This window comes from Hyperolius riggenbachi, chromosome 1 (genome assembly GCF_040937935.1).
Source record: "Hyperolius riggenbachi isolate aHypRig1 chromosome 1, aHypRig1.pri, whole genome shotgun sequence".
Lineage (NCBI taxonomy): Eukaryota > Metazoa > Chordata > Amphibia > Anura > Hyperoliidae > Hyperolius > Hyperolius riggenbachi.
In genome coordinates this window covers 357,503,670-357,530,211 of record NC_090646.1, presented here as the reverse complement: position 1 = coordinate 357,530,211, position 26,542 = coordinate 357,503,670, and the positions used below count along the sequence as shown (strand labels likewise).

Genomic DNA, 26,542 nt, shown 5'->3' with positions numbered 1-26,542 from the left:
CCCAATAGGCTGCTTGTCACATGACATCACTTGACAGGCAGTCTATTGGGCCAATTAGAGTGCCAGGATGACTTCCTTTAAAAGTTACTGGACCCAAAGGGGTCCAGGGCGGGATGATCGGAGTGCCCATTGCTGGATAACGGGCTACAAGTGCTCGCTATGCTGGTTACTTGCGCTATTTGTCTTAGTGAAACAAGCCCATAGTCTTTTACATGAAAACAGTCAACACAAGGCAATCATCATAACAGAGGAACACAAGAAAAACAATCAGAAATCATTTTCTCTAGTCTTTTTGTAATACAGCAGTTCTCCAGGAAAGGGTTTTACATTTTCTTATTAAAAACAATATCAGACAGGCACTTTTAGGGATGCATTTTAAAATGTAACCAAAGCTTAAAATGAATTAGCGATTAATATAAATATAAATTACTGGCTTAATTAAAGTGTAGCATGTTACAATCTGCACATGACATGTCAACAGTGGCTTCTGCTTAGACTGAGCAGTTTCTCTCAATGGAGTGCAGCAACAAATGCTTCATACAGCCTTGCTAGTCTAAAAAGCACACTTCTGTCCCATCTCTCTACTTCAGTGTGTTATGAGAATTTACCTAAATAATCTGCACACAGTAGCCTCAGAATGTTGGCCATTATACTACATGAAAGTGGTATCATGACAGTATACTGTGTAGCCAGGTTAATGTGTTCCTGAGAGCCAGGCTACATCTGAATTGCTTTACTGTTCCCTCTGGCCCATTTACTTGTGAGGAGGCTTCTTCGTGGCACCACTCTATTCCCAGCTCATATTGTGACTGCTGCACATGTAGCATGCAAGGGTACAGCCTGCTATGCTAAGCTCTTCCAGAACTTGTCCCCCTCTCACTACAACAATCTAAGGGAGGCATGAAAGAACAGACTGCGGCATCGTGAGCTATGGAGTGGGGTTGAGAGACGACTATTGGCAGGCAACGGAGCAGACGTGGGGGAGTGAAAATAGCATTGCGATCAGGCATGCTCGGACATCAGCAAGAGTCAAATGTGTTGGATCCTTAAAGGACAACTGAAGCGTGAGGGATATGTAGGCTGCCATATTTATTTCCTTTTAAACAATACCAGTTGCCTGGCTGTCCTGCTGTTCCTCTGTAAGGATCTGCTCCTCTCGGCCGCAGTATGGTCTGAGGCGACGATTGAGGTAGAGTCAGCTAACACTTAGCAGGGGTTTATTTTAATAATATAAAATTATAGTTTGTGACCGTGCCTAGGATTGAACCCTGGTCTCCCACATCAGAGGTGGTGAGCTTGACCACTGTGCTATGGTTAATACACTCAGAAAGCTTTGCTGGTCAGCATTGGGTGGGTCAGCTGACCTGTTGTGGTCATCTGTTTCAGCTGATCTCACTGTCAGCTGATTTATGCCTGCGTGTGATTGGCTGCTGTATGCATGTGTCCGGCCACTGATTGGTTGCATGTAGTATATAAGTCTGCTGAGTGCTTCCTGTCATTGCCCGTGATAGCGTTAGCTAGTCTAGCTGCTGGGTGCGTGTATCCTGGTTGGAAAACTATTCTTTGTTGGATTACTTGGCTTTTTGACCTCTGCCTGATTTTGGACCTTCCTTGCTCGCTGCCTGAACTGACCCCGGAAACTCTCGACTACTCTCTTGCCTGCTCCTTCTGTACTGCGAATCTCGGATACCTGTGTTTGACCCCGGACTGTTATTGGACTCTGCTTTTGTTTCTTGTTTGGTGTTGGTGATCTATCTATACCCACCCTGCATTCAGCCTCAATATCTTGCGCCCTAAAGGCCTGGGTGTAACCGAAGTCGGGTAGGTGTTGTCTCTCACCTCCCGTTCAAGCGGGGACGCGCCACACAAGGTGAAGACGGCGGAGGTAGATTGGGACATTGAGGCTGATTCGTGGGTGGATAGGTTGCCAGGCCTTACATTATCACGGGCCACTACAATTATTATCATGGAGGAGCTCCAACGCCAGATATTGCTACTTACTGGAGCTGTTAACCAGCTTACAGAACGGGTTAATACGCTACAAAACCAGCAAGCTAATCTGCCGGCTCAACCTGTGGACAACGCAGGGTCTCTTCCCGCTTCGGTCTCGGGGACGTCTGCGGAACCAAAGCTACCACTTCCAGAGAAATTTTCAGGTACCAGGAGTCAGTTTAGTAACTTTATGAACTCTTGTCAAATGTATTTTCGTGTCAGACCAATTGCTTCTGGTTCTGAAACTCAACGTGTGGCTCTTATCATTTCACTGCTCCAAGGGGATCCCCAATCTTGGGCCTTTGGCCTTCCACATGGACATGTGGCCCTTTCTTCTGTTGATGAATTTTTTAAGGCCATGGCAGTATTATACTCAGATCCTGATCTCTCCACTACAGCCGTTCAGAAGTTAAGAGATTTGAGACAAGGCCGCAGACCTGCTGAGGAATACGCTGCAGAATTCCGCAGGTGGTCAGTCTCTACCAACTGGAATGATCTTGCCTTACTTGATCAGTTCCTGCTTGGTCTGTCGGAGACTGTAAAAGACATATTGGTCAGTCATCCAGTTCCTGAAACGCTTGAGGATGCTATTACTCTTGCCATTCGGGTGGCCTGGAGAGTCCGGCAGAGACGCCAGGGGAGAACTTTCTTTCCTACCGTCACTTCTGTCCCTCAAGTCACTTTGCCCCCTGAAGAACCGATGCAACTTGGTTTCTCTAAACTGACTCCTACTGAGAAATTAAGGAGACGTTCTGAGGGTCTGTGTCTCTATTGCGCAGGCAAGGGACATATGGCCAAGGATTGTCCTGTAAAAAAGAGGCCGGAAAACTCCAGTGCCTAGGTGGGTCCGAGGAAACTCACCTAGGCGAGCAGGTACTTCCTCTTGCATTAAAACGCATTTTATTACCTGTAAGCATTTTTTGGGGTGACAAGTGTCATTCATGTGAAGCATTTCTTGATTGTGGTGCTGCAGGTAATTTCATTGATTGTTCACTGGCCACGAAATTGGGCATTCCTGCCTTGGAATTACAGGACAGGATTTGTGTGACTGCTATAGATGGTTCTCCTCTACAGGAGAATTGTCCGATAGCAATCACTCCGGAAATCTCGTTTAAAGTTGGTGCATTGCATATTGAGTCTCAGTCATTTTATATACTGAAAATGCCTACCTGTTCTATGGTGTTGGGGTTGCCATGGTTGCAGAAGCACAATCTGCAGATCGATTGGACTTCTGGGCAACTTACTAGCTGGTCCTCCTTTTGCCATAAACATTGTTTGAAACTTGTTCCTTTGCATGGGGTTGAGATAGCTTTTGATACATTACCTATTTGTTACAGAGAATTTGTTGACGTATTTTCTCCTCAGGCTGCTGACAAGCTCCCACCCCATAGATCTTACGATTGCCCTATTGAGCTTTTTCCTGGTACTATGCCTCCTCGAGGACGTCTTTACAATCTCTCTGGTCCTGAAGATCGGGCTATGAGGGAGTATATCAAGGAAAATCTCAGTAAGGGTTTCATTCGTCCATCCACTTCTCCCGCAGGAGCGGGGTTTTTCTTCGTGGAGAAGAAGGATGGCGGATTGCGGCCCTGCATTGATTATAGAGGTCTGAATAAGATTACTGTTAAGAATAAATACCCATTACCTCTCATTGACGATTTGTTTGCCCAGGTCACAGGAGCTCGGATCTTTACCAAACTTGATTTAAGAGGAGCGTACAATTTGATCAGAATTCGTCAAGGTGACGAGTGGAAGACAGCTTTCAATACAAAGGATGGGCATTATGAATATTTGGTGATGCCATTTGGCCTTTGTAATGCTCCAGCTGTCTTCCAAGACTTTGTAAATGACATCTTTAGAGAATTCTTGGGGCGGTTTATGGTCATTTACTTAGATGATATTTTGATCTATTCTGCGTCACTTTCTGAACATAGATTTCATGTCAAGACTGTACTGCAGAAATTGAGAGAGAACTCTCTTTACGCCAAATTGGAAAAGTGTGTTTTTGAGACCAATCAAATCTCGTTCCTGGGGTATATTATTTCAGATTCTGGTCTCGCCATGGACCCCGTTAAATTGTCCGCAGTCCTAGATTGGCCTCAGCCTTCCGGGCTCAAGGCTCTCCAGCGTTTCCTGGGTTTTGCGAATTTTTATCGCAAGTTTATTAAGGGTTTTTCCAGTTTGGTCGCTCCTTTGACTGACCTGACTAAAAAAGAAGCTGATCCCACTCATTGGCCCCCTCAGGCCTGTCATGCCTTTGAGGTATTGAAAAAGGCTTTTTGTACTGCCCCTGTACTGGCTCATCCAGATATCCTTAAACCATTTATCATTGAAGTTGATGCTTCCGAAATTGGCGTAGGAGCAGTTCTTTCACAATACTCAGGTTCTCCAGAACGTCTCCACCCTTGTGCCTTCTTCTCTCGCAAGTTTTCTTCTGCTGAAAGAAATTACGACATAGGGAATAGAGAGCTGTTGGCAGTTAAGATGGCATTCGAGGCGTGGAGACATTGGTTGGAGGGAGCTTTGCATCCAGTCCCTGTGTTTACTGACCACAAGAACCTAGAATATATTGAAAGTGCCAAGAGACTCAATCCTAGACAGGCCCGGTGGGCATTGTTCTTTGCCCGTTTCAACTTTACAATTACTTATAAGCCTGGGTCCAAAAACATTAAGGCAGATGCATTATCACGTTGTTTTGAACCTGAAACTAATCAACCTGTAAGTTCAGAATCCATTGTTCCCAAACATTGTATTATCAATGCGCTGTCCACCTCTCAGTTATCACCTGATCTTTCAGTGTTACTGTCTTCCTGTCAGGATGATGCACCTGCCGAGAAACCACCAGGTCTGTTATTTGTTCCATTAACTCTTCGGTTACAGGTTCTACAGCAATTTCATTATTCCAAATTAGCGGGTCATCCTGGTGAAAAAAAGACTGTAGATTTATTGTCTCGTCATGTCTGGTGGCCATCGCTCAGGGTGGATTGTAAGGCCTTTATTAAGGCATGTCCAGTCTGTGCTCGAAATAAGACTTCTCATCTTGCACCCAGAGGTAATCTGCAACCACTTCCCATCCCTGATAGGCCTTGGACTCATGTGTCGATGGATTTTATTGTAGATTTACCTTGCTCTCAGGGGAATACTGTTATATGGGTAGTGGTTGACAGATTTAGTAAAATGGCTCACTTTGTTCCCTTGAGTAAGTTACCCTCTGCAAAAGAATTGGCAGAATTGTTTATTGTCCATGTTTTCCGTCTGCATGGTATCCCTGAAAACATTGTCTCTGACAGAGGAGTACAATTTGTCTCGCAGTTTTGGCGAGCATTTTGTTCTCGTATTGGTATATCATTGTCATTTTCCTCTGGATTTCATCCTGAGACTAATGGACAAACTGAGAGAACAAACCAGTCTTTGGAGCAATATCTCCGGTGTTTTGTATCTGATTGTCAGGACCAATGGTTTGAAGTTCTACCGTATGCAGAATTTGCTTTTAACAACCTTGCCAGTACCTCTATTAAAATGTCCCCATTTCAGATTGTCACAGGTTTAAATCCTAAGTTTGCTTCCCTATCAGGTACGTCTTCTGGGTTTCCAGTGTTGGAGGATTGGCTGTCACATATGGTTTCGTTATGGGACCAGGTTAAAAGAAATTTAGAGGTGGCAGTCAAACAGCAGAAAAAATTTGCTAATAAACATCGTTCTCAGGAATTTTCCTTTTCACCTGGTGATTTAGTCTGGGTCTCCACCCGTAACCTTTCTTTACGGCAGCCTTCTTCCAAACTGGGTCCCAGATATATAGGTCCTTACCCTGTAACAGAAAAAATCAATAACGTCACCTACAGGATTTCATTGCCTCAATCCATGCGAGGAGTCAATTCATTTCATGTTTCTCTGCTGAAACCGGCAGTTAATACCATGATATCTGACTCTCCACCACCTCCGGTCATTGTTGATGGAGAACCAGAATACGAAATTGAAAAAATTCTGGATTCTCGTAAAGTACGTAATTCTTTACAATACCTTGTTGACTGGAAGGGCTATGGCCCAGAAGAAAGATGTTGGGTCCCAGCACGTCAGGTACATGCTAAAGAATTAATCCATCAATTTCATTTGAAATTTCCAGATAAACCAAGGTTGGAGTGTTCGGAGACCACTCCTCAGGGGAGGGGTACTGTAAGGATCCGCTCCTCTCGGCCGCAGTATGGTCTGAGGCGACGATTGAGGTAGAGTCAGCTAACACTTAGCAGGGGTTTATTTTAATAATATAAAATTATAGTTTGTGACCGTGCCTAGGATTGAACCCTGGTCTCCCACATCAGAGGTGGTGAGCTTGAACACTGTGCTATGGTTAATACACTCAGAAAGCTTTGCTGGTCAGCATTGGGTGGGTCAGCTGACCTGTTGTGGTCATCTGTTTCAGCTGATCTCACTGTCAGCTGATTTATGCCTGCGTGTGATTGGCTGCTGTATGCATGTGTCCGGCCACTGATTGGTTGCATGTAGTATATAAGTCTGCTGAGTGCTTCCTGTCATTGCCCGTGATAGCGTTAGCTAGTCTAGCTGCTGGGTGCGTGTATCCTGGTTGGAAAACTATTCTTTGTTGGATTACTTGGCTTTTTGACCTCTGCCTGATTTTGGACCTTCCTTGCTCACTGCCTGAACTGACCCCGGAAACTCTCGACTACTCTCTTGCCTGCTCCTTCTGTACTGCGAATCTCGGATACCTGTGTTTTACCCCGGACTGTTATTGGACTCTGCTTTTGTTTCTTGTTTGGTGTTGGTGATCTATCTATACCCACCCTGCATTCAGCCTCAATATCTTGCGCCCTAAAGGCCTGGGTGTAACCGAAGTCGGGTAGGTGTTGTCTCTCACCTCCCGTTCAAGCGGGGACGCGCCACACAAGGTGAAGACGGCGGAGGTAGATTGGGACATTGAGGCTGATTCGTGGGTGGATAGGTTGCCAGGCCTTACACATATGCATATCAGGTGTTTCTGACATTATTGTGATTCAGACACTGCTGCAGCCCAATAGATCAGCAGGACACCAGGCAACTGGTATTGTTTAAAAGGAAATAAATATGTCAGCCTCCATATACCTCTCACTTCAGTTTAAGTTAAGCCGACCTAATGACTGTCGGCTAAACCAGTCATTATCAGCCATTTGGGCTGACTTATATATGTGTGTGCTTAGTATCCAGTCTCTGCACAGCTGATTTCCCACAACCTTCCACTCATACAGATTAAATGATCTGTACGCTAGATACTGCTAAATAGTTAACACTGCAAGTTTACCACTTACTGGAATACTTCTGCTAAGACTGGAAAGCTGTCCTCTGATTGGCTGCTGTAGGCAAATTCACATTGTTGGTTACTCTTTATTTATAAAACAAAACAAAACAAAAAAACCAGTGTGTGACAGCTGCACTATATATCTTGCTAACAGGAAAAATGTAACTGGTGAAGAGTAATGCTTTAAACCAGCATACTCAGTATACTGTATGAACAGTAAAAACACAACTTCGGTCCAAATGGGGAATCCCTGATGTTTAAAATTTTGTCTCCCTGGTTGTTGCCCTTTGAAATAAAAAAAAAATATTTCCCAGGAAGAGTAGTATCTCCACTGGTAAACCGAGATCTATGCTTGTCTCTGCAAATAAATGCATATCAGTCTCAAGTCTCCCTGTTTTGTTAAGGAGAAGCTCCTAGGTACTGGTGAAAATATAGACCAAACAGGCTGGTGACAATCTGGCAGACCGAGACCCACCAGGTCAGAAAACTGAAGAGTCCACGGATGAAAATGGAAGAGAAGATATCTCGAAAAGCACAGAGTGCTCCTATAATGTGCTCCACTGCTATCTGAACATCCTCAGAGTCCTCCTCTTCTTCCGAGGACACTGGAGCAGGTGTGGGAGCGGAGTCTACTACAGGTGTAAACCCTATTTCCTCAGGGTACAGTCCCCACGAATACCCACCTGGAAAAGAAGATATTCACGTTGTCAGAATATAAATGAGTAAACAGTGTAAAATACATTTAAAATGTATAAAAAGAACAGTGCACATTCAAAATAACATGTTTACATTCTTAAATATGTTATTTAATACTGTGTACAAAGAGTAGAAATGGATCTTATACTGTGCAGTGCTAACAATTTGAACACATGTTTCTAATGTTTAAATGGATTTTTTGCTTTTTTTTTTATGTAGCTTTAGTTCCCTTCCACAACCCCAAAACACACAGGGGCATATGTAAAAATAGGGCCCTTCAGCAAAGCTTTGATGGGGTTTGTCTCTTACTACAATTACCCATTACTGGTGGTAACCCAATTGGAGTCATATAGCAATTACAGTCACCCCTCTTCCTCATGCAACAAGCACTGACACCATTTCCTTCTCCCCCCTAACAAAAGCTGCCACAATTCTTCCCCCTACTCTGCCATTTAAAGAGGAGCGGTCAGCCATACTATCTCAGAAAAAAAACACATATACAAGTAGATAAATACTTGCCCTACTTACATAACATATGTGTTGCACTGTCCACGTTTTGATTTTACTGATTTTTCTACGGTTAAAAGAAAAAAAAAAAGAAAAGAAAATCCTTCTTAGCATTTCCCATTTTAGCCGTGGCTATTTTGAAGTCAATCCTTATGTTATTTCCTACCTTACTCTCCTCTGCCTGAGTTGCCCGCCCTTCACTATAGACAGTGCATTGATTGTCTCAGCATGAGAAATATTGGCCAATCAGAGAGGAACAGAGGTGTGGGAGGGGAAAACAGGAGGAAAAGAGGCTTCAGCCAATCAGGCTGCATTAGTTTAGTCTGAGGGGAAGTAAAGAACCAAAAATGGACAACCCAGCATGCCCTGCAACTTCCTTTTTGTGTACCGAATTTTGTGTGTACCAAATAAGAGTCAGGTAAACTGGGGAATGATTATTTATTAAGAAGAAAAGTAGTAGTGATTTTATCTTTTGGATTACTTGGTTAGCATCCTTATTACTTGTTTACCAGCTAAAAATAAAGAATTGATTTTTGATTTTATGCAGACACTTTAAAGAACATGGCCACCATTAACCCTTCCCCCTCGCATCCACATAACAAGACTACAGATGCATTTGCTGGGACATGAAGACAGAGCTTACTATATAGCCAGAGGTTTACTATGTCAGTGTTTACTATAATGATATTCTACTGTAATTATAAATGAGTAGCTACCACAGTTTCCTTAGTGGTAGAAACCATGTGCAATTACCTATTTTTGTATATTTGTCTTTCACTTGTACATTGTGCCATGGATGCTGTGAGTAGCTTTCAAGTAAGTCTATTTGCAATTTATTAATATTTAAATTGCATCGCAAATCTCTCATTGATTAAAGGTTCACACCTCTTAAATATATGTAAACATGAGCAAATGATAGATCTGTTTTTATTTCCATCAGAAGTATGATCCTCTCCCCTTGTGCTTTTACTATGCACACTAAAGCCAGAGAAGCGATCTCGCATTCTCCTATTACATGATATATGCTACAGATAATCACTGTAATTGAACATACAAACATCCAGTGATGTATGCAGATGCACCATATTTCTGAGAGCAGCAAACGATTACTGTGGCAGAGCAGCAGGTGGTTTAGTGCTCCCTTCCCTATACATGACAGAGGGCATGGCCTTTTATGTGCTCACAAATGTGTGAATGCCAGTATTGCTGCTATGCATTATAAGCAATAATAGATAAGCAACGTAGAACTCAGTAGAATGTAGCTGAGTAAGTAGCTTAACTCCATATCTTGTGAAGTGTCCTGCCATTGACCCCACAACCAAGCCTATCCCGACCTTTCCCCTCTCATGTCTTCAACACTACAAGTTCTTCCTGACCACTACACCCCAAAAATCACTATACTTAAATGTTAAAGGGACTCTGAAGTGAAAATAAACTTATGAGATAATGATTTGTACGTGTAGTACAGCTAAGAAATAGAACATTAGTAGCACAGATATGAGTCTCATATTGTTTCCAGTGCAGGAGTTAAGAAACTTCAGTTGTTATCTATGCAAAAGAGCCTCTCTGAGCTCTCAGACTAATTTAGTCATAGAGCAATGCTATTTTCTGAAGCACTTATCTCAACCTGTCTCTCACTGTTTGTACAGTATAAGGTTTTTCTGCCAGGAAGTTCAAAGGGTAATTAGCTCTGCTCTGTTTCCCAGTTTAAAAGACAGAGTGCCGTTTGTAAATTGCAAATATTAGAGAATGATGCAGTGTTATAGAAAAACAGCTATGTAGCTAAAAATAAAAATGAGACTCTTTTCTTTGCTACTAATCTTCTTTTAATTATCCGTACTACACATACAATTCACTATATCATAGGTTTATTTTCGCTTCAGTGTGTCACTTTAAGAATAACCTCCTTTTCCCCAAATGCCAAACACTAACCTAACATTTCACCTAAGCCTAACCCTAATCTACACCCCTAAAATGATGCCTATTTCCAACCTAAATATCAATTAAGCATTATCCCTAACATAACCCATACGTTCCCCTAAACCTAGCCTAACATTAAACAGTAGCTTCACCTAAGCAAACCGTACCTTGTTAACTCAAAATAATATTGAACTTCAACACAGAGTCATAATTCATGCTTTGGCACCAATCTGCTGCTTTATCTACTGATACAAAAAGTGGATTGTCATACGATGCACAACATATCCAACTATGGAGCGCATTCACAAAAGTCCAGTAAAGATGCAGCGTGCTCTGTAACTGTGTAGAAGTTATCTGCCTGCTTTTAGGGAGAGCCCAAACTTCACTTACTCACTGATGAAACAATGTGTGCTCACACACCTTCTCTGCTGGTACTTACCTACTGACTTCAGCAGGAGAACACAGTGAAGAGTAAGAATAATAGGTGCCAGATACTGAAGAGCTACTACAGTAAGATAGCAGAAGATGCGGGAAATCTGTGCAAAAAACAAAAAAGGTAGGCACAATCAGTGGGTAGGTAAGGAAATTTGCAGCAGACCTAGATAAAAATCAAACAAAACAGCAGTAATGTACATCGTTTTAGCTAAACGGCCACAATATGACAGCTGGGTGTGTGTTCATCATCATCTGATCAGCACAGTGTGCCTGGCCGAGGCAATGACAAGCATGATCCGTATAGATAAGCACACGTCTATGCACTTCCCCAGTGCACAATGTATCTTGGGGGAACAGGATCTATGATCTGCCAGGGAAATACAGCCCAGTGCAACCTACCTCTGGAGTTGTCTAGCCTAACTGTGCATGCCCCACCCCATAACAACCTCCAAGGGACTTTAACGTTGGGTTCATATGACCCTACCATTAGGCCAAGCAGCTATGGAGCTATGATAAAGGCCCATATGTAATTCACTTTTTCTCCTGTGTTTTCTCCTAGGTGATATTTTCACAACTTATATAATAATTTCAACAGTACTTTTTCACCACCTTTTGGGTCATTTTTCAATTGTAAAATTCTGAAAAGTTACTTTAAAGTGATACTGAGCAGGTTTTAAAAAAAACTGAATTTGTACTTACCTGGGGCTTCCTCCAGCCCACCATAGGCTGCAAGGTCCCCTGGCATCCTCCTGGCTCCTCACCCAGTCCTGCTGTCAGCTCCATTAAGTGGCAACTTTCGCCTGAAGTCGGCAGTGCAAGTCCCTGCCGCACATGTTACGCACCATCACGCTGGCTGACACACATTATCACGCCGGCTGTGTGAGAGTCCTGCGCATGCTCTAACTTATACCCCTCCCCACCCCTCCAGGAGTTGTGAGCGAAACATTATTGAGCTCTATGGGAACATGCTGCAACCATGAAATGGCCCTACATAGAACAACAGAGGACAAGATGATGAAGGCTGACAACCTTACTGAGAGTACCTTCCACAGAAAATTATTTCAAATGGGAAGGAGCTGGGTGAGAACACAAATTAGCAATTACAAACTAAAAAAAGTGTAGAGAAACCGAGAGCCCAATATAGTGTAGTATGTTAAGCATAAATGAAATAAAGGTTATCGTGAGAAAATTATACTCACAAACATGGGTTACCACAAAGGCAACCACTGTATAGGCAGGTGAGGAGATTAGACCTGTCCTCACTCAGGGATAAGAAGTCGCTCTCTGTAGATGCGAAAGGGGGTAGATCACCCATCCACCAGGGGTGGACACGGTATAGCAGTAGGAGAACAGAGGCGCCAGCAGGATAAAAGCGGATAAAAACTTTAAAATTTGCTGGGAGGAAGTGGTGGACTTACCTCCATAAAGCAGACACGAAAGACTGTCTGAATAGTAGCAATCACATTTATTAAATAGTACCCCAAAAAAGTGCAACGCGTTTCGCAGGCCCAGCCCGCGTACTATTTAATAAATGTGATTGCTACTATTCAGACAGTCTTTCGTGTCTGCTTTATGGAGGTAAGTCCACCACTTCCTCCCAGCAAATTTTAAAGTTTTTATCCGCTTTTATCCTGCTGGCGCCTCTGTTCTCCTACTGCTAAACTAAAAAAATTTCAAATATTTGGGAGTCTGGATGAAAACAAAAAATATTATTTCCCACTATTTTTGATGCTTTTGAAATTTCCATGACTTAGTCCCTGCTGCTACAAACAGAATCTATGGTGAAACGCCACTTCTGATCCTCCAGCCACCAGACTGCTATTAAAACAGATTTTTCCTTTGAATGCATGCATACTGCAAAGTTATTCCAACATACCTTACGTTGTATTTCCAACACAGAAATACGCCCAGCCTCTCTTTTCATTTGCTCCACCCAACGATCGGCTAGACCAAGGTAAGCTTGCAAATGGTAGCGGGTCACCAGGAGACGCAGGAGGCAGAAAACCACAATGATCCACAAACGAAAGGTATTGTATGTGGAGTCAGACATACTGGAAAAATGAGAAATGCAGTTCAGCTTAATCTGGAAATGTAAGATACCTGCAATCATATTATTACTACCAACTCAGTAAAGCAATTAAGGCAACTGCATGAACTGGAATTCGGTTCATGTAGGAGTATAAGTTAGAGATGAACTTGCTCAAACAAATGGGAGTGCTACATATTTAAGTGTCAATGACTCTCTTGGACAAGGTGGTGGAAACAGTCTATGTTCGCCCTATTGTCCAAAGACTTGGATGGTAAAGAGCCTGTCTGGCTTTAACATGTGTCTTTAAATCTTAGTAAATCAGATCGATTGATTTTTCTGCAACTCACAGTTGTACAGACTCTTTCCCCATTGGAGCCTTCAACAAAATATCTCTTGTGATTGGCCGAATCCACAATACCACCACTATGACAGGAGGCAGGAAGCTGGCATGAAGTAGAAACCTATGAAAAATACAAAACAGTAAAAAATTACCATATGTAACCATCCCGCAAAACATGGACAGTAATTCCATTGTTGTGTGTGTTAGATAAGTATGTATTCTTGTAATACTGAATTTAATCTGAAGACTCACTGTAGCACAGGCCTATCTGCAGTCATCTTAAGAGCATCCAGGTGAGTTTGAGCCAAGCGTAGGCCAGGAAATGTGAGGCAGGCCCCGAGGAAAGCACAAAATGCCACTAGAGCAATTTTGAAGGCAAGTTTAATGAAGGCCGTTCTTAGAAAAAAGGAAACAAAAACAGAAAAGTGAATGATCCTATTGTATGATTTTCGCTTTCAGATTTGGCACATGTACATATTTTTGTGTGAGAGATGCATACGGTTAATGTGGTGCAGACAGAACCATGAACGTAGATACTTACGACACCTGCCAGCCTTGCTGCTTCATTAGTATTTCTAGATTGAAACAAATGCTGTTCAAACCTGTAAACATGGAGATATCATATTAACAGCTATTATAAAAAATAGTTTTTATATGTCCTGTATCATATCTATTGACATTGTGTACATTAATTAATCACCATATGTTCACATTCAAAAATGCACAATAAAAATTTACTTATGGCATAGACAAAACCTTGTACAGTATATAGCTCTTCAATAAGGAACAGAGTTGTTGCTTTTTAAACTAATATTGAATCTTAGTTTATAAAGCGAGTGCGGCACAACTATCAGCCTCATAAGCATATAGGGGCCAAATATGTGGGTTCCACAAAACCACCATCAGGGTGAGGATAGGAGGGTCTATCAGCCCTCCTACCCAAAGCTCAGACAATTACTAGGTTGTTGGACATGTCCATGATAATTATTTCTGGCCTGTCAGATTGTGGTGGGTGGCTGCACTGGCACACCCTGAGGCTTCAGCGCTGGCCATTTTTGGTCACCGTCATCTCTGCTGCATCCAGGGGCATAACTACAAATCATGGTCCACCCAGTAATATGTTGGTGCCTCCCAGTACAAACCTGATTCTGCTACTCCATGGTGAACCCCAGATACAAGGGGTTCATGTGCCAGGGATGACAAGCGTATGATATATGTGCTATACTACCACCGGTATGCTGGGCTCAGGGTGAGCTGCGTTAAATACTATTTCCCCCTCCGACTCTTAGCAACTCAGAGGGAGAAGTAATTCAGGGTTCCGGTTACCCTTGCGTGGGGTGCATTAGTGCTATAATGGTGCCCAGCTTAGAAGCTCAGCACTGAAACCACCTGCTTCGAGTGTATGACCTCCCCATAACAGCGCAGACACAATGATCCATCCACCCATAGCTAATGTGACCACAACAACTTCTCTTGCTGCCTCCTCTGTAATTAGTTAGTGGGATAAGATATTATATTTGGCCATGATAAGCATAGCCTTATTGGTGGAGCATAAGGACATGCATGTTAGCCCTATGATTTATAATGTACACAGGGGAGCCACAACATTAAAACCACTAACAGGTGAAGTGAATAACATTAATTATTTCATTACTATGGTACCTGGGAAGGGGTTGGATGTATAAGGCAGCAAAAAATGATAAGTTATTGAAGGTGTGTTGGGTGGAAAAATTATCTAAAAAAGGATAAGAGTAACTTAAAAAAAAAAAAAAAAAAAGAGATAGAGAGCAAATTGTGATGGCAAAAATACTGGGTTTAAGCATCAGGGCAGGTCTTGTTGGGTGTTCCCAGTAGGAAGTAGTAGCAACTCCCAAAAGTGGTCCAAGGAAGGACAATCAGTTAACTGGTGACAGTCAAAGATTCCCACCACTAATTGATGCATGTGTAGGGAAAAAGGCTAGCTTATTTGCTCTAATCCTACAGATAAACTATTGTATGATAATAAATTGCTAAAACATTATACACAGAATAGTAAGAGTGCTCCCGCTGACCTCTGACCACTGCTAAAAGTGTCTACATTTGTCATGTGAACATCAGAAATGGATCATGGAGCAGTGGAAGGAGGTGGCCTGGTCTGATGAGTCACTAGATCTTTTATATCTCAGCCCAATCAAGCATTTGTGTTGGAAAAATAAGACTGATCCATGGAGGTCCCACTTTGTAACTTTCAGGATTTAAACTAACAGGACTAAAGGAAGAGCTTTTATTGTCTGTGGGACATACACCACAGGGCACCATCAGGGGTTTTGTGAAGTCATGCCTCAATGGGTCAAAACTGTACTGGCAGTATAAGGGGGAGCTATATAATATTAAGCTTGTAGTTTGAATGTACTGGCAGGTACGTTTAATTTTATTTTAATTAAACAGATGACTATTCAGAATTCAGCCAGAGTCCATAGTTATTAGAAAAGATGAGATGTAGTATCACATTCATAATGCTTCAGAAAGCATTGCAAAGGAATAATGAATCCTGTTTGATCACCTGACTCCAGTCCAAACTCCAGATATTCTTCTCTTACGATCATCACAATCATAGCAACGAGAAGAAAAAAGAAAGCAAAAGTCAAACACACTGAACGTTCTCCTCCTTCTTCGGAACGGAAGTAGTGCTTCATCATCATCAAAAGGACTTTGCTGAAAACTTCTATTAAGGAAATATGACTTGAGGGATACAACATATGAAAACAATTGCAGTATACGAGCTATGCTGACCACACACTATAAGTGTGCCCTTGTTGCCTTACTATGCATTTATACAGGTTACTCAGGTCACCACTAAGTTAGTATAGGTAGGTAGAAAGTTCTCCCCCAGTATTGGTAGCCAAAAAAGGCCTCCCTCCCACCATTATGGGAAGCCGTAGATTGCCCACTCCCCCCAGTATAGGCAGCCAGATACTGCCCTCCCCAGTATTGGTACCCAAAGAGGGTGCTCCATCGCCACGCAGAATGGAGAGGCTAAAGACAGTGGCCAGAACATGGAGCGGTGAGTTGTTCACCTCTCTGCTGTGTACTCTGCACATGACCCGCCCACCGGTTTCTCTGTCTGTCTTTCAGGGTTACCGCTATTGTTACTTTTAATTTACCCCCAGCCACTCAGGATTAATGGTGGGGAGACTTATATGAACAGTAATCCATTTTCATTTTTCCAGCCTTATTCCTTTTTATAGTATTTATTCTATTAATTGTATATCTTTAATTTAGATTCATTCCCCCCATGTTTAAGTGCATTAATTTCACATTTAATCATGTTTATTCAACATACTGGGTACACTTTACACAAATTAAATTGGTACACATGGTATTAAAAAAAAAATTATCACATTCCATTCTAACATTACTGTTTTCACACCAAAACTATTCTATAAATGATTACATTTCAGCCAGAAGGATACATAGAGAAAATGACAGTTATCAGACACCAGAGAACCCCAATGTTGACTTCATTTTTGGCATCCACAAAGCAGTAATATCCCTCAGTGAACAAGTAGATGCCACTTGAATACAAAGCAAAGTCTATAAACCACTGGTACTCCAGGAAATAGCGAAGTACTGCAAAAAATACAGATAATCCATAATAAGTACATGGTGATCACATACGTAATGCAAATAAAAGCATGTAAAAAGAAATTTCAGTATATGTCATAAAATGCCCCCCAAAAAAACAAAACAATACTACAACTTAAAGAGACACTGAAGCGAAAAAAAAAATGATATTATGATTTGTATGTGTAGTACAGCTAAGAAATAAAACATTAAGATCAGATACATCAGTCTAATTGTTTCCAGTACAGGAAGAGTTGAGAAACTCCAGTTGTTATCTCTATGCAAAAGAGCCATTAAGCTCTACGACTTTCAAAGTCGTGGAGAGGGCGGTTTTCTGACTTTTATTATCTCAACTGTTCCTGAACTATTTACTTTTTATCTGCCAGAGGAGAGGTCATTAGTTCACAGACTGCTCTGAAAGAATCATTTTGAATGCTGAGTGTTGTGTAATGTTAACTTCTTCCTGAAGTCTTCGGACACTGTTGACCTTCCCACTGAAGGAAGAGGCGTTACCCAGTAGTGGATCTAAGCGACCACGGGTCTTCGCCCACACTCCCTTGAGGGGAGTGCAGGATTTAGCTGCCTAGTGCCCAGCCAGGTCACTACTGGGATAACCTCAGCAAGTGGTCAGGAGAACAGCGACGCTAATGTGTGATGAGAAGCAGACGTGGTCAGGCAGTTTCCAGAGGTCCAGGACAGGAGAGAGCAGCGTGGTTAGGTCACAGGCAAAAGGTCGGGGCAGGCGGCAGGCAGGCAGGAACGAGGTCACAATCCAAGAGTCGGGGGCAGGCGGCAGGCAGGCAGAAACGAGGTCACAATCCAAGAGTAGGGGCAGGCGGCAAACAGCAGGAGTCGGGGTCACAAGCCAAGGGTCAATTCCAGGAGTCAATCAGAGATCAGGGTAACAAAGTTCCTACGGACTACGCCAAGCTGTCAGAACGAGCAGCACTGGAGTAATGGCCAGTGCTGCTTTTATACAGGATCTTGAGCGCCAAATTACCGCCCTGCGCATGCGCAGTGCACGCACAGCGCACCGGCGCGCACAATCGCGAGCAGACGCGCGCGCGCACAAGACTCTGTGCACGCGCGCGCACCGCAGCTTGCGCGCATGCGCGCACCGCCCAATGCCGCGCGCCGCCAACCAGGAAGCCCACACATCAGCCCTAAGGACCCCCTGTGCGTGCGCACCCCAGGACGGCCGCGGGAGCGTCGTAGGACCCCAGAGTGGTGAGTGTGACATTGCCCCCCCCCCCCTAAGGGCAACCTCTGGGTGCCCCTAGGAGCTGGCTTCTCAGGGAACCTCTGGTGGAACTGTCTGATAAGTCTCGGGGCATGAATATTCTGGGTAGGTTCCCAAGTGTTTTCCTCCATACCGTACCCCTTCCATTTTACCAGGTACTGAACAGAATTCCTGATTCTTCTGCTGTCTAATATTCTTTCAACTTCAAATTCTTCGGCCCCATCCACTACAATTGGTGGGGGAGGAGCAACTGTACGGTCAGGGAAATTGCTGGGAACTACCTTCTTCAGACAGGAAATATGAAATACAGGGTGAATTCGCAGTGAGGAAGGAAGGGAAAGCTTGAAGGCCACATGATTAATTCGGGTCAGTATGGAAAAAGGGCCAATGAATTTGGGCCCTAATTTCTTGGAAGGGCAGTGTAATCTTAGGTTAGCAGTAGATAGCCAGACCAGATCTCCAGGATGTAGCTCAGGACCCTCACTTCTTAACCGGTCAGCGGCTCTCTTCCCCCTCTCCAAAGTCTGTTTGAGAATCTTCTGGACCGTGCTGAAGTTGTCCTTGATCGCCGTCACTCTCTCTTGTACTCCAGGTACAGTGACCATAAAGTTAATGCCAGGTAAGAAGGAGGGATGGAATCCATAATTCACAAAGAAGGGAGATTGGTGGGTAGCTGAATGGATAGAGTTGTTATAGGCAAACTCAGCCGTAGCCAACAGAGGAACCCAGTCATCTTGTGAGGCCGAGATAAAACACCTTAAGTACTGTTCGAGGGTCTGGTTGGTCCTCTCTGTCTGACCATTTGATTGAGGGTGATACCCAGAAGATAATGAGGAATGAATTCCAAGACACTTGCAAAGTTCTTGCCAGAAGCGGGACGTGAATTGTACTCCACGATCAGAAACCACATCCAAGGGTAAGCCGTGTAGCCTTACAATCTCTCTGAGGAAAAGATCAGCTGTCTCAGCGGCAGATGGAACCCCCTTGCAAGGGAGAAAGTGAGCCATTTTTGAGAAGCGGTCTACGACCACTAGGATGGTGGTAAACCCCTGAGAGGCAGGCAACTCGACCACAAAGTCCATGGCAATGTTTTCCCAGGGCTTCTCAGGTATTGGCAAAGGGTTCAGGAGCCCCCAAGGTCTTGTACGAGGAGTCTTAGAGCGGGCACACACCTCACATGAGGCCACAAACTGTCTGCAGTCCTTGGAGATTTCAGGCCACCAGAAGTTCCTTCGGAGCAGGTCAAGGGTCCTGTCTCCACCAAAGTGACCTGCCAGTCTATTATCGTGACAGGACTGAAGGACAAGGAGGCGTTTCTCGGGAGGTACAAACAGCTTGCCTTGGAAATAGTACAGTCCATCTTGATTAGTTAGGTCTGGGAGCAGATCCTGGGGTACCTCGGACTGCTTTAGGGAGTTCAAGAAATCAGATTGGAGAACAAGAAAGTGCTGAGGCGACAGGATGTTATCTGTTTCGGGCTAGGGGTTCTCTCTGAATGGAACATCCGGGACAAGGCATCAGGCTTGACATTCTTGGACCCCGGCCGGTAGGTTAAATGAAAATTAAAACGGGAGAAAAAGAGGGACCATCGTGCTTGTCGTGGTCTAAGTCTTTTTGCTGAACGAAGGTACTCAAGGTTCTTGTGATCGGTGAGTATGAGTATGGGATGCTCCGCCCCTTCCAGGAGATAGCCCCATTCCTCCAGTGCAGCTTTGATGGCCAACAATTCCCTATCGGCCACATCATAGTTTCTCTCCGCTGAGTTCAGTTTCCTGGAGAAAAAGGCCACTGGATGAAGGATGGAGCTGGGGCCGAAACGCTGGGAAAGGATAGCCCCGATAGCTATCTCGGAAGCATCCACCTCTAAGATGAAAGACTTGGAAGGCTCAGCATGTTTGAGGATGGGTGCAGAAATGAAGCTGGTCTTAAGCCTCTCGAAAGCCTCTTGAGCCTGTGGAGTCCATCGGAATGCAGTGCGGGTACTCGTTAACCGAGTGATGGGAGCCACAATCAATGAGAAGTTCTTTATAAATCTTCTATAAAAGTTAGCGAACCCAACAAATCTCTGGATGGCCTTCCGATCAGTGGGTACTGGCCATTCCTGAATGGCAGAGACCTTCTGAGAGTCCATCTCCACACCAGCTGGAGAAATCTTCAAGCCTAGGAACTGAATGTTCTCTTTATTGAATTCACATTTTTCGGGTTTAGCATAAAGTCTGTGAGTGCGTAGCCGGGCGAGGACTCTCCTCACATGCCCGTGATGTTCTTCCTCAGAGGCAGAGAAGATAAGGATATCGTCAAGATACACTACTAGGAAGTCGTCAATGAAATCCCTGAAGATATCGTTCACGAAGTGCTGGAACGTGGCAGGAGCGTTGCAGAGACCAAACGGCATGACCAGATACTCGTAGTGGCCGAACCGGGAACGAAAGGCCGTTTTCCATTCATCTCCTTTCCGGATCAGATTGTAAGCCCCTCGCAGATCCAACTTGGAGAAGATGCAGGCCGAACGGAGTCTGCGGAACAGGTCAGGCATGAGAGGAAGAGGATATCGGTTCTTCACGGTGATGTTGTTGAGTTCCCGATAGTCCACACAAGGGCGGAGAGACCCATCCTTCTTCTCCACAAAGAAAATCCCTGCTCCCGCAGGAGAAGTAGAAGGACGAATAAAGCCTTTTTGGAGGTTCTCTTCAATATACTCCTTTAGGGCCATAGTCTCCGGTTCCGAGAGAGGATAGGTCCGCCCAAAAGGAATGGGCGCCCCTGGCTGAAGATCAATGGGGCAGTCGTATGGCCGATGAGGTGGAAGAGAATCAGCCCCAGCTTTATCAAAGACATCCAAGAAGTCATGGTACACAGCAGGGATAATGTCCTTCTTGGGAGAACTCAAACAAAACAGAGCCCCGGCTCGGGGAAAACAATATTGTAGGCAGTATCTGGAGAGGAAGGATACTTTTCCAGTAGTCCAACTGATAGCAGGGTCATGGGTACGTAGCCAGAGCATGCCCAGAATTACAGGGAACAGAGGTGATGGGAGCAAATCGAAAGTTAGATACTCCTGATGCTCCCCTTGAATGGTCACGAGTAAGGGTAAAGTCTCAGAGATGATAGGACCAGACCCAAGACTGGATCCGTCGGCCAGTTGAATGGTAAGTGGTTGGCGTCTGGGACGCGTAGGGAGCTGGAGTCTTTGGGCCACAGACAAGTCCAGAAAGCAGGAACAGGCACCAGAGTCAATGATGGCTCTAACTTCGATTGTCCTTCCTTTGGGACCCTGCAACGAGAGCATAAGGGGAACATGAGTAGATGCAGGCGGAAGACAGGGAACTCTGCTGATACAGACAGTAGAATCAGGCTCACCCGAAGGACGAACAGGGCAGTTCAACCGGAAGTGGCCAGATGCTCCACAGTATAGGCACAAGTTGGATGCCCTCCTTCGTTGTCTTTCCTCAGGAGAGATAGCGGGTCGGGCCAACCCCAATTGCATTGGTTCAGGCTCTTCGCTCGCGGAAGCAGAGTCAAAGACCGGACCAAAGGAACTAGGAGTAGTGGGAAGACTTCCTAAGGCACGAGTACCTCCGGACTTCTCTGCTCGTCTCTCTCTAAGACGTCTGTCTATTTGGATGGCAAGACGGATGAGTTCCTTTAGGGTGTCCGGAACTCCCACCCTGGCGAGTTCGTCCTTGATTGCCTCCGACAGGCCTTGCCGAAACCGGAACTTTAATGCAGAGTCATTCCATGAGACATCGGCTTCCCAACGTCTAAAATCCGTGACGTACTCCTCTACTGGCCTTCTTCCCTGCCGTAGGGTCTCCAGAACCAACTCCGCAGATGAGGCTCTTCCTGGGTCATCATATAGTTCCGCCATGGTAGTAAAGAAGGTATTCAAGTTGCTCAACGCAGGATGCTGCTGTTCCACCATACGAAGTGCCCAGGCCTGTGGTTCTCCTTGTAGCAGAGAGATGACGGCGCCCACCTTAATCTCCTCATTGGAATAGGTCCTTGGGAGTAAAGAGAAGTGAAGTCGGCAGGCACTCTGAAACCAGCGGAACTTCGTGCGGTCACCAGAAAACCGCTCAGGAAGAGGCAACCTTGGTTCAGGTGCCGGACCCACAGCACCTTGCGCTGGAACGGGATCAGGATTGACGGGAGGAGCAAGGGCAGGAGCAGCAGCAGGAACAAGCCCAGCGGGTCCTGCAGGCGGAGTAGCGGGAGGCCGTAGTTGGTCTCGGATCTCCATATAACCTTTTTGTACTTCATCCACCGATACGCGTAGCTGTGTGACAAGTTCATAAAGAATCTCCACTGGTGAGCGACTATCACTAGCGTCCATACTGGCTGCTCGTTACTGTTAACTTCTTCCTGAAGTCTTCGGACACTGTTGACCTTCCCACTGAAGGAAGAGGCGTTACCCAGTAGTGGATCTAAGCGACCACGGGTCTTCGCCCACACTCCCTTGAGGGGAGTGCAGGATTTAGCTGCCTAGTGCCCAGCCAGGTCACTACTGGGATAACCTCAGCAAGTGGTCAGGAGAACAGCGACGCTAATGTGTGATGAGAAGCAGACGTGGTCAGGCAGTTTCCAGAGGTCCAGGACAGGAGAGAGCAGCGTGGTTAGGTCACAGGCAAAAGGTCGGGGCAGGCGGCAGGCAGGCAGGAACGAGGTCACAATCCAAGAGTTGGGGGCAGGCGGCAGGCAGGCAGAAACGAGGTCACAATCCAAGAGTAGGGGCAGGCGGCAAACAGCAGGAGTCGGGGTCACAAGCCAAGGGTCAATTCCAGGAGTCAATCAGAGATCAGGGTAACAAAGTTCCTACGGACTACGCCAAGCTGTCAGAACGAGCAGCACTGGAGTAATGGCCAGTGCTGCTTTTATACAGGATCTTGGGCGCCAAATTACCGCCCTGCGCACGCGCGCGCGCACAAGACTCTGTGCACGCGCGCGCACCGCAGCTTGCGCGCATGCGCGCACCGCCCAATGCCGCGCGCCGCCAACCAGGAAGCCCACACATCAGCCCTAAGGACCCCCTGTGCGTGCGCACCCCAGGACGGCCGCGGGAGCGTCGTAGGACCCCAGAGTGGTGAGTGTGACATGTAATCTGCACATATTATAGAATGATGCAATGTTAGAAAAAACACTATATACCTGAAAATAAAAATATGAGAATATTTTCTTTGTTGCTAATCTTCTAGTAATTATTCATAGTCCACAACCAATTCACTATATCATATATATATTTTTTTCGCTTCAGTGTCTCTTTAAACAGAGGCAACATCCACACTATAAAAATAACATGATTAGCATTCATAAGATTATAGTGCTGAAACATGGCAACTAGGTTTCTGATGTGCCCTTGAAGTGTAGTCTGAAGCTATGTACACACTATTGATTTATCCTTGTCTGAAAAAAAATAATCCCTGATTGTCTCAGCCACTATTGAACCCCAACTGGGAGACAAGCAGCGTGTCTGTACAAACATGAGATAAAATTAGCAATTATCCTTAACCAGCTGAGCGGTCTGGACGAGCTCAGCTCGTCCAACACCGCCAGCGGCTGCCGCTCAGGCCCTGCTGGGCCGATTTTAATGAAATAAAAAGCAGCACACGCAGCCGGCACTTTGCCAGCCGCGTGTGCTGCCTGATCGCCGCCGCTCTGCGGCGATTCGCCGCGAGCAGCGGCGAAAGAGGGCCCCCCTAGCCGCCTGAGCCCTGCGCAGCCGGAACAAAAAGTTCCGGCCAGCGCTAAGGGCTGGATCGGAGGCGGCTGACGTCAGGACGTCGGCTGACGTCGATGACGTCACTCCGCTCGTCGCTATGGCGACGATATAAGCAAAACAAGGAAGGCCGCTCATTGCGGCCTTCCTTGTTTATTATGGGCGCCGGAGGCGATCGGAAGAACGCCTCCGGAGCGCCCTCTAGTGGGCTTTCATGCAGCCAACTTTCAGTTGGCTGCATGAAATAGTTTTTTTTTTATTTAAAAAAAACCCTCCCGCAGCCACCCTGGCGATTTAATCAGAACGCCAGGGTGGTTAATGATTATTTTGGACAAGAATAGTTTTAAATGTTTAACCATACAGATGAAATTTCAGTCCGGGGGGGGGGGGGGGGGGGGGAGCACAGAGCCGTCAAATTTGGCCCACAAGTGGTTTCCCCACTTTGCATTATGTTTGGCCCACTCTAGACCACCAGGGAAGCAATATTAGAGGTAAAGCCATAGATCACCAGGAAAGCCATATGGGAGAGAGAGGGGGAAAGCATTAGACACTAGTGAGCTGTATAGGGGAGGGTAGTCACCATACAACAAGTTGGAGGGAGGTGGCCACTAGACACCAAAGAACTTTATAGAGGAGTGAGGACCACTAAACACCAGGGTACTTGACAGAGAAGGTAGGGAGGACCACTAGGTACCAGGGTACTGTATAGAGGGAAGAAGCATTAGACACCAGGGAACAGTATAGGGGAGGAAGGAGGGCCACTAGATACCAGGAGATTTTATAAGGGAGGGAGGTGGCCACATGACATTAAAGGGAACCAGAGATGAACGTTTCACACAAAATAAACACAGCAGTCGATAGCTTGTAAAGAATAAATGCTCTACCTGATAATTTCGCCGCTCTGGTGTGCCTTTTTTAGTGTTTTTTATCCATTATTGCTCCAGGAAAAATTAAATATGGCCGCCGGCTCATATCCCTTCTGCTTCCGGGTTATGAGTTGTTCTGGATGTGCTGTCTAGGCTATATGAGACTAGGCTGCTATCTAGGCTATATGAGAAAGGCTGCAACCTTTCATCTGTGTGCTTTCATTTTGGTATGATGTGCAGCTGCCTGTAGGAAGTCTCTCTCATAGGAATGAAACTGCAGTCATCATCAGTATCTATGCAGACAGAGCGCACACAGATCATATTGCCACACGTGTCTGTTTCAGAGATTCTCTCTCAGTCGCAGCAGCCCCTCCCATGTCATCACAGCTCTCAGTATGCAAAGCAGAAAATCTGAGCCAGGAGGTGGCAGGCTTGGGCTTGAAAAGACTCCACAGAAGAGTTACTCAGCTATAATGATTCCAGGTCAAACCTAGACTGAGCCAGTCGGGGATTCTTATCACAGCTGATAATATACTAATTAAGCAGATAAGAATGAAACTAAAAGCAGGGTAGGTGTTTACTGTCATGTTCCCACTGATAAATGTAATAAAATACATGAGGGTGCTTCGTCTCTGGTTCTCTTTAAGGTTGGCCTGTGACTTGGTCCCAGTGTTCAATTCCAGCCCACTTTGTATTTGAGTTTGACAGCCCTGCTTTAGACCATTGCTTTTATGCCTGAGGAGCCGAGAAGTGTGATGATGTTACATCATCCTTTCCCAGGACCTCCTAAAAATGCAGACTCATTCATTCAGGAGCATTGTTATATTTGGGGCATAGTGTTGTACAAAACCTAACCTAGAGGCTGGTTAAGTGTCTGTTGCAATAGAGTAGGGAGGAGAGATAAATTGTAACACATGTCCACCAGCAAACAGGGTGAGTAGAAACACAATGCGCTTGGGGGTTGGTCGAGTGTCAGAGGTCACTAAAGATCTGACATGCTAAAGGGGAAGGGGAGCTTCTGTACACTTGATAGATTCTCACCTGATCCTGTCCTTCAAGTGCATCTTAAAGTGAACCTCCGGACTAAAAATCTACTCAGCAGAACTGAAAAGGCTTGGTGTTTCTTTAACCACTTCAGCCTACAGGGTTGAGAATTTGTTACATCTGAGCAACTTTCACCTCCCATTCATTTGCCAATAACTTTATCACTACTCATCACAATGAATTGATCTATATCTTGTTTTTTTCCGCCACCAATTAGGCTTTCTGTGGGTGGTACATTTTGCTAAGAGACACTTTACTGTAAATGCATTTTAACAGGAAGAATAAGAAAAAAAACAGAAAACATGCATTATTTCTCAGTTTTCAGCCATTATAGTTTTAAAATAATACATGCCTCCATAATTAAAACTCACGTATTGTATTTGTCCATATGTCCCGGGTATTACACCGTTAACATTATGTCCCTATCACAATGTATGGCGACAATATTTTATTTGGAAATAAAGGTGCATTTTTTCAATTTGCGTTCATCACTATTTAGAAGCCCATAATTTAATAAATCATATTGATATACTCCTTTGACATGAATATTTAAAAAGTTTAGACCCTTAGGTAACTATGTTTTTTTTTAACAGGGAATTTTACATGTGTAAAAATGTATTTATTCAATGTAAAGTAATTGTTGGTGTAGTTTGCTATTTGGCCACAAGATGGCCACAGTCAAAAAGTTCTGGGAACGATCGATCTCGCTCCCAGGAAGAAGATAGAAGCAGGGGAACTTTTTGATCCCAGAAAAGCCGCAGCGGCTGAAGAAACGCTGTCGGCTTTTCTCCGGGGGGGGGGGGGGGGGCCTTCCGATCAGTGAAAGGGATTTATAATCCCTTTCATTGATTGCTGGGCTAACGGCCC

General features: G+C 44.8%; 1 protein-coding gene across 1 annotated transcript in view; it reads right to left on the bottom strand.

Annotated features, from left to right (window-relative positions):
- Positions 1-262: 262 nt before the first annotated feature.
- TMEM161A (transmembrane protein 161A) overlaps positions 263-26,542 on the bottom strand; it is a 38,771-nt gene continuing 12,491 nt past the window's right edge. The window contains exons 5-12 of the mRNA XM_068234193.1: positions 16,662-16,818; positions 15,752-15,903; positions 13,751-13,811; positions 13,462-13,605; positions 13,217-13,330; positions 12,717-12,891; positions 10,845-10,941; positions 263-7,965 (exon numbers count right to left, since the gene is read on the bottom strand). Coding sequence (XP_068090294.1) covers positions 7,682-7,965; positions 10,845-10,941; positions 12,717-12,891; positions 13,217-13,330; positions 13,462-13,605; positions 13,751-13,811; positions 15,752-15,903; positions 16,662-16,818 — 1,184 coding nt within the window. The 3' untranslated portion in view covers positions 263-7,681. The remainder of the gene's footprint in view (positions 7,966-10,844; positions 10,942-12,716; positions 12,892-13,216; positions 13,331-13,461; positions 13,606-13,750; positions 13,812-15,751; positions 15,904-16,661; positions 16,819-26,542) is intronic.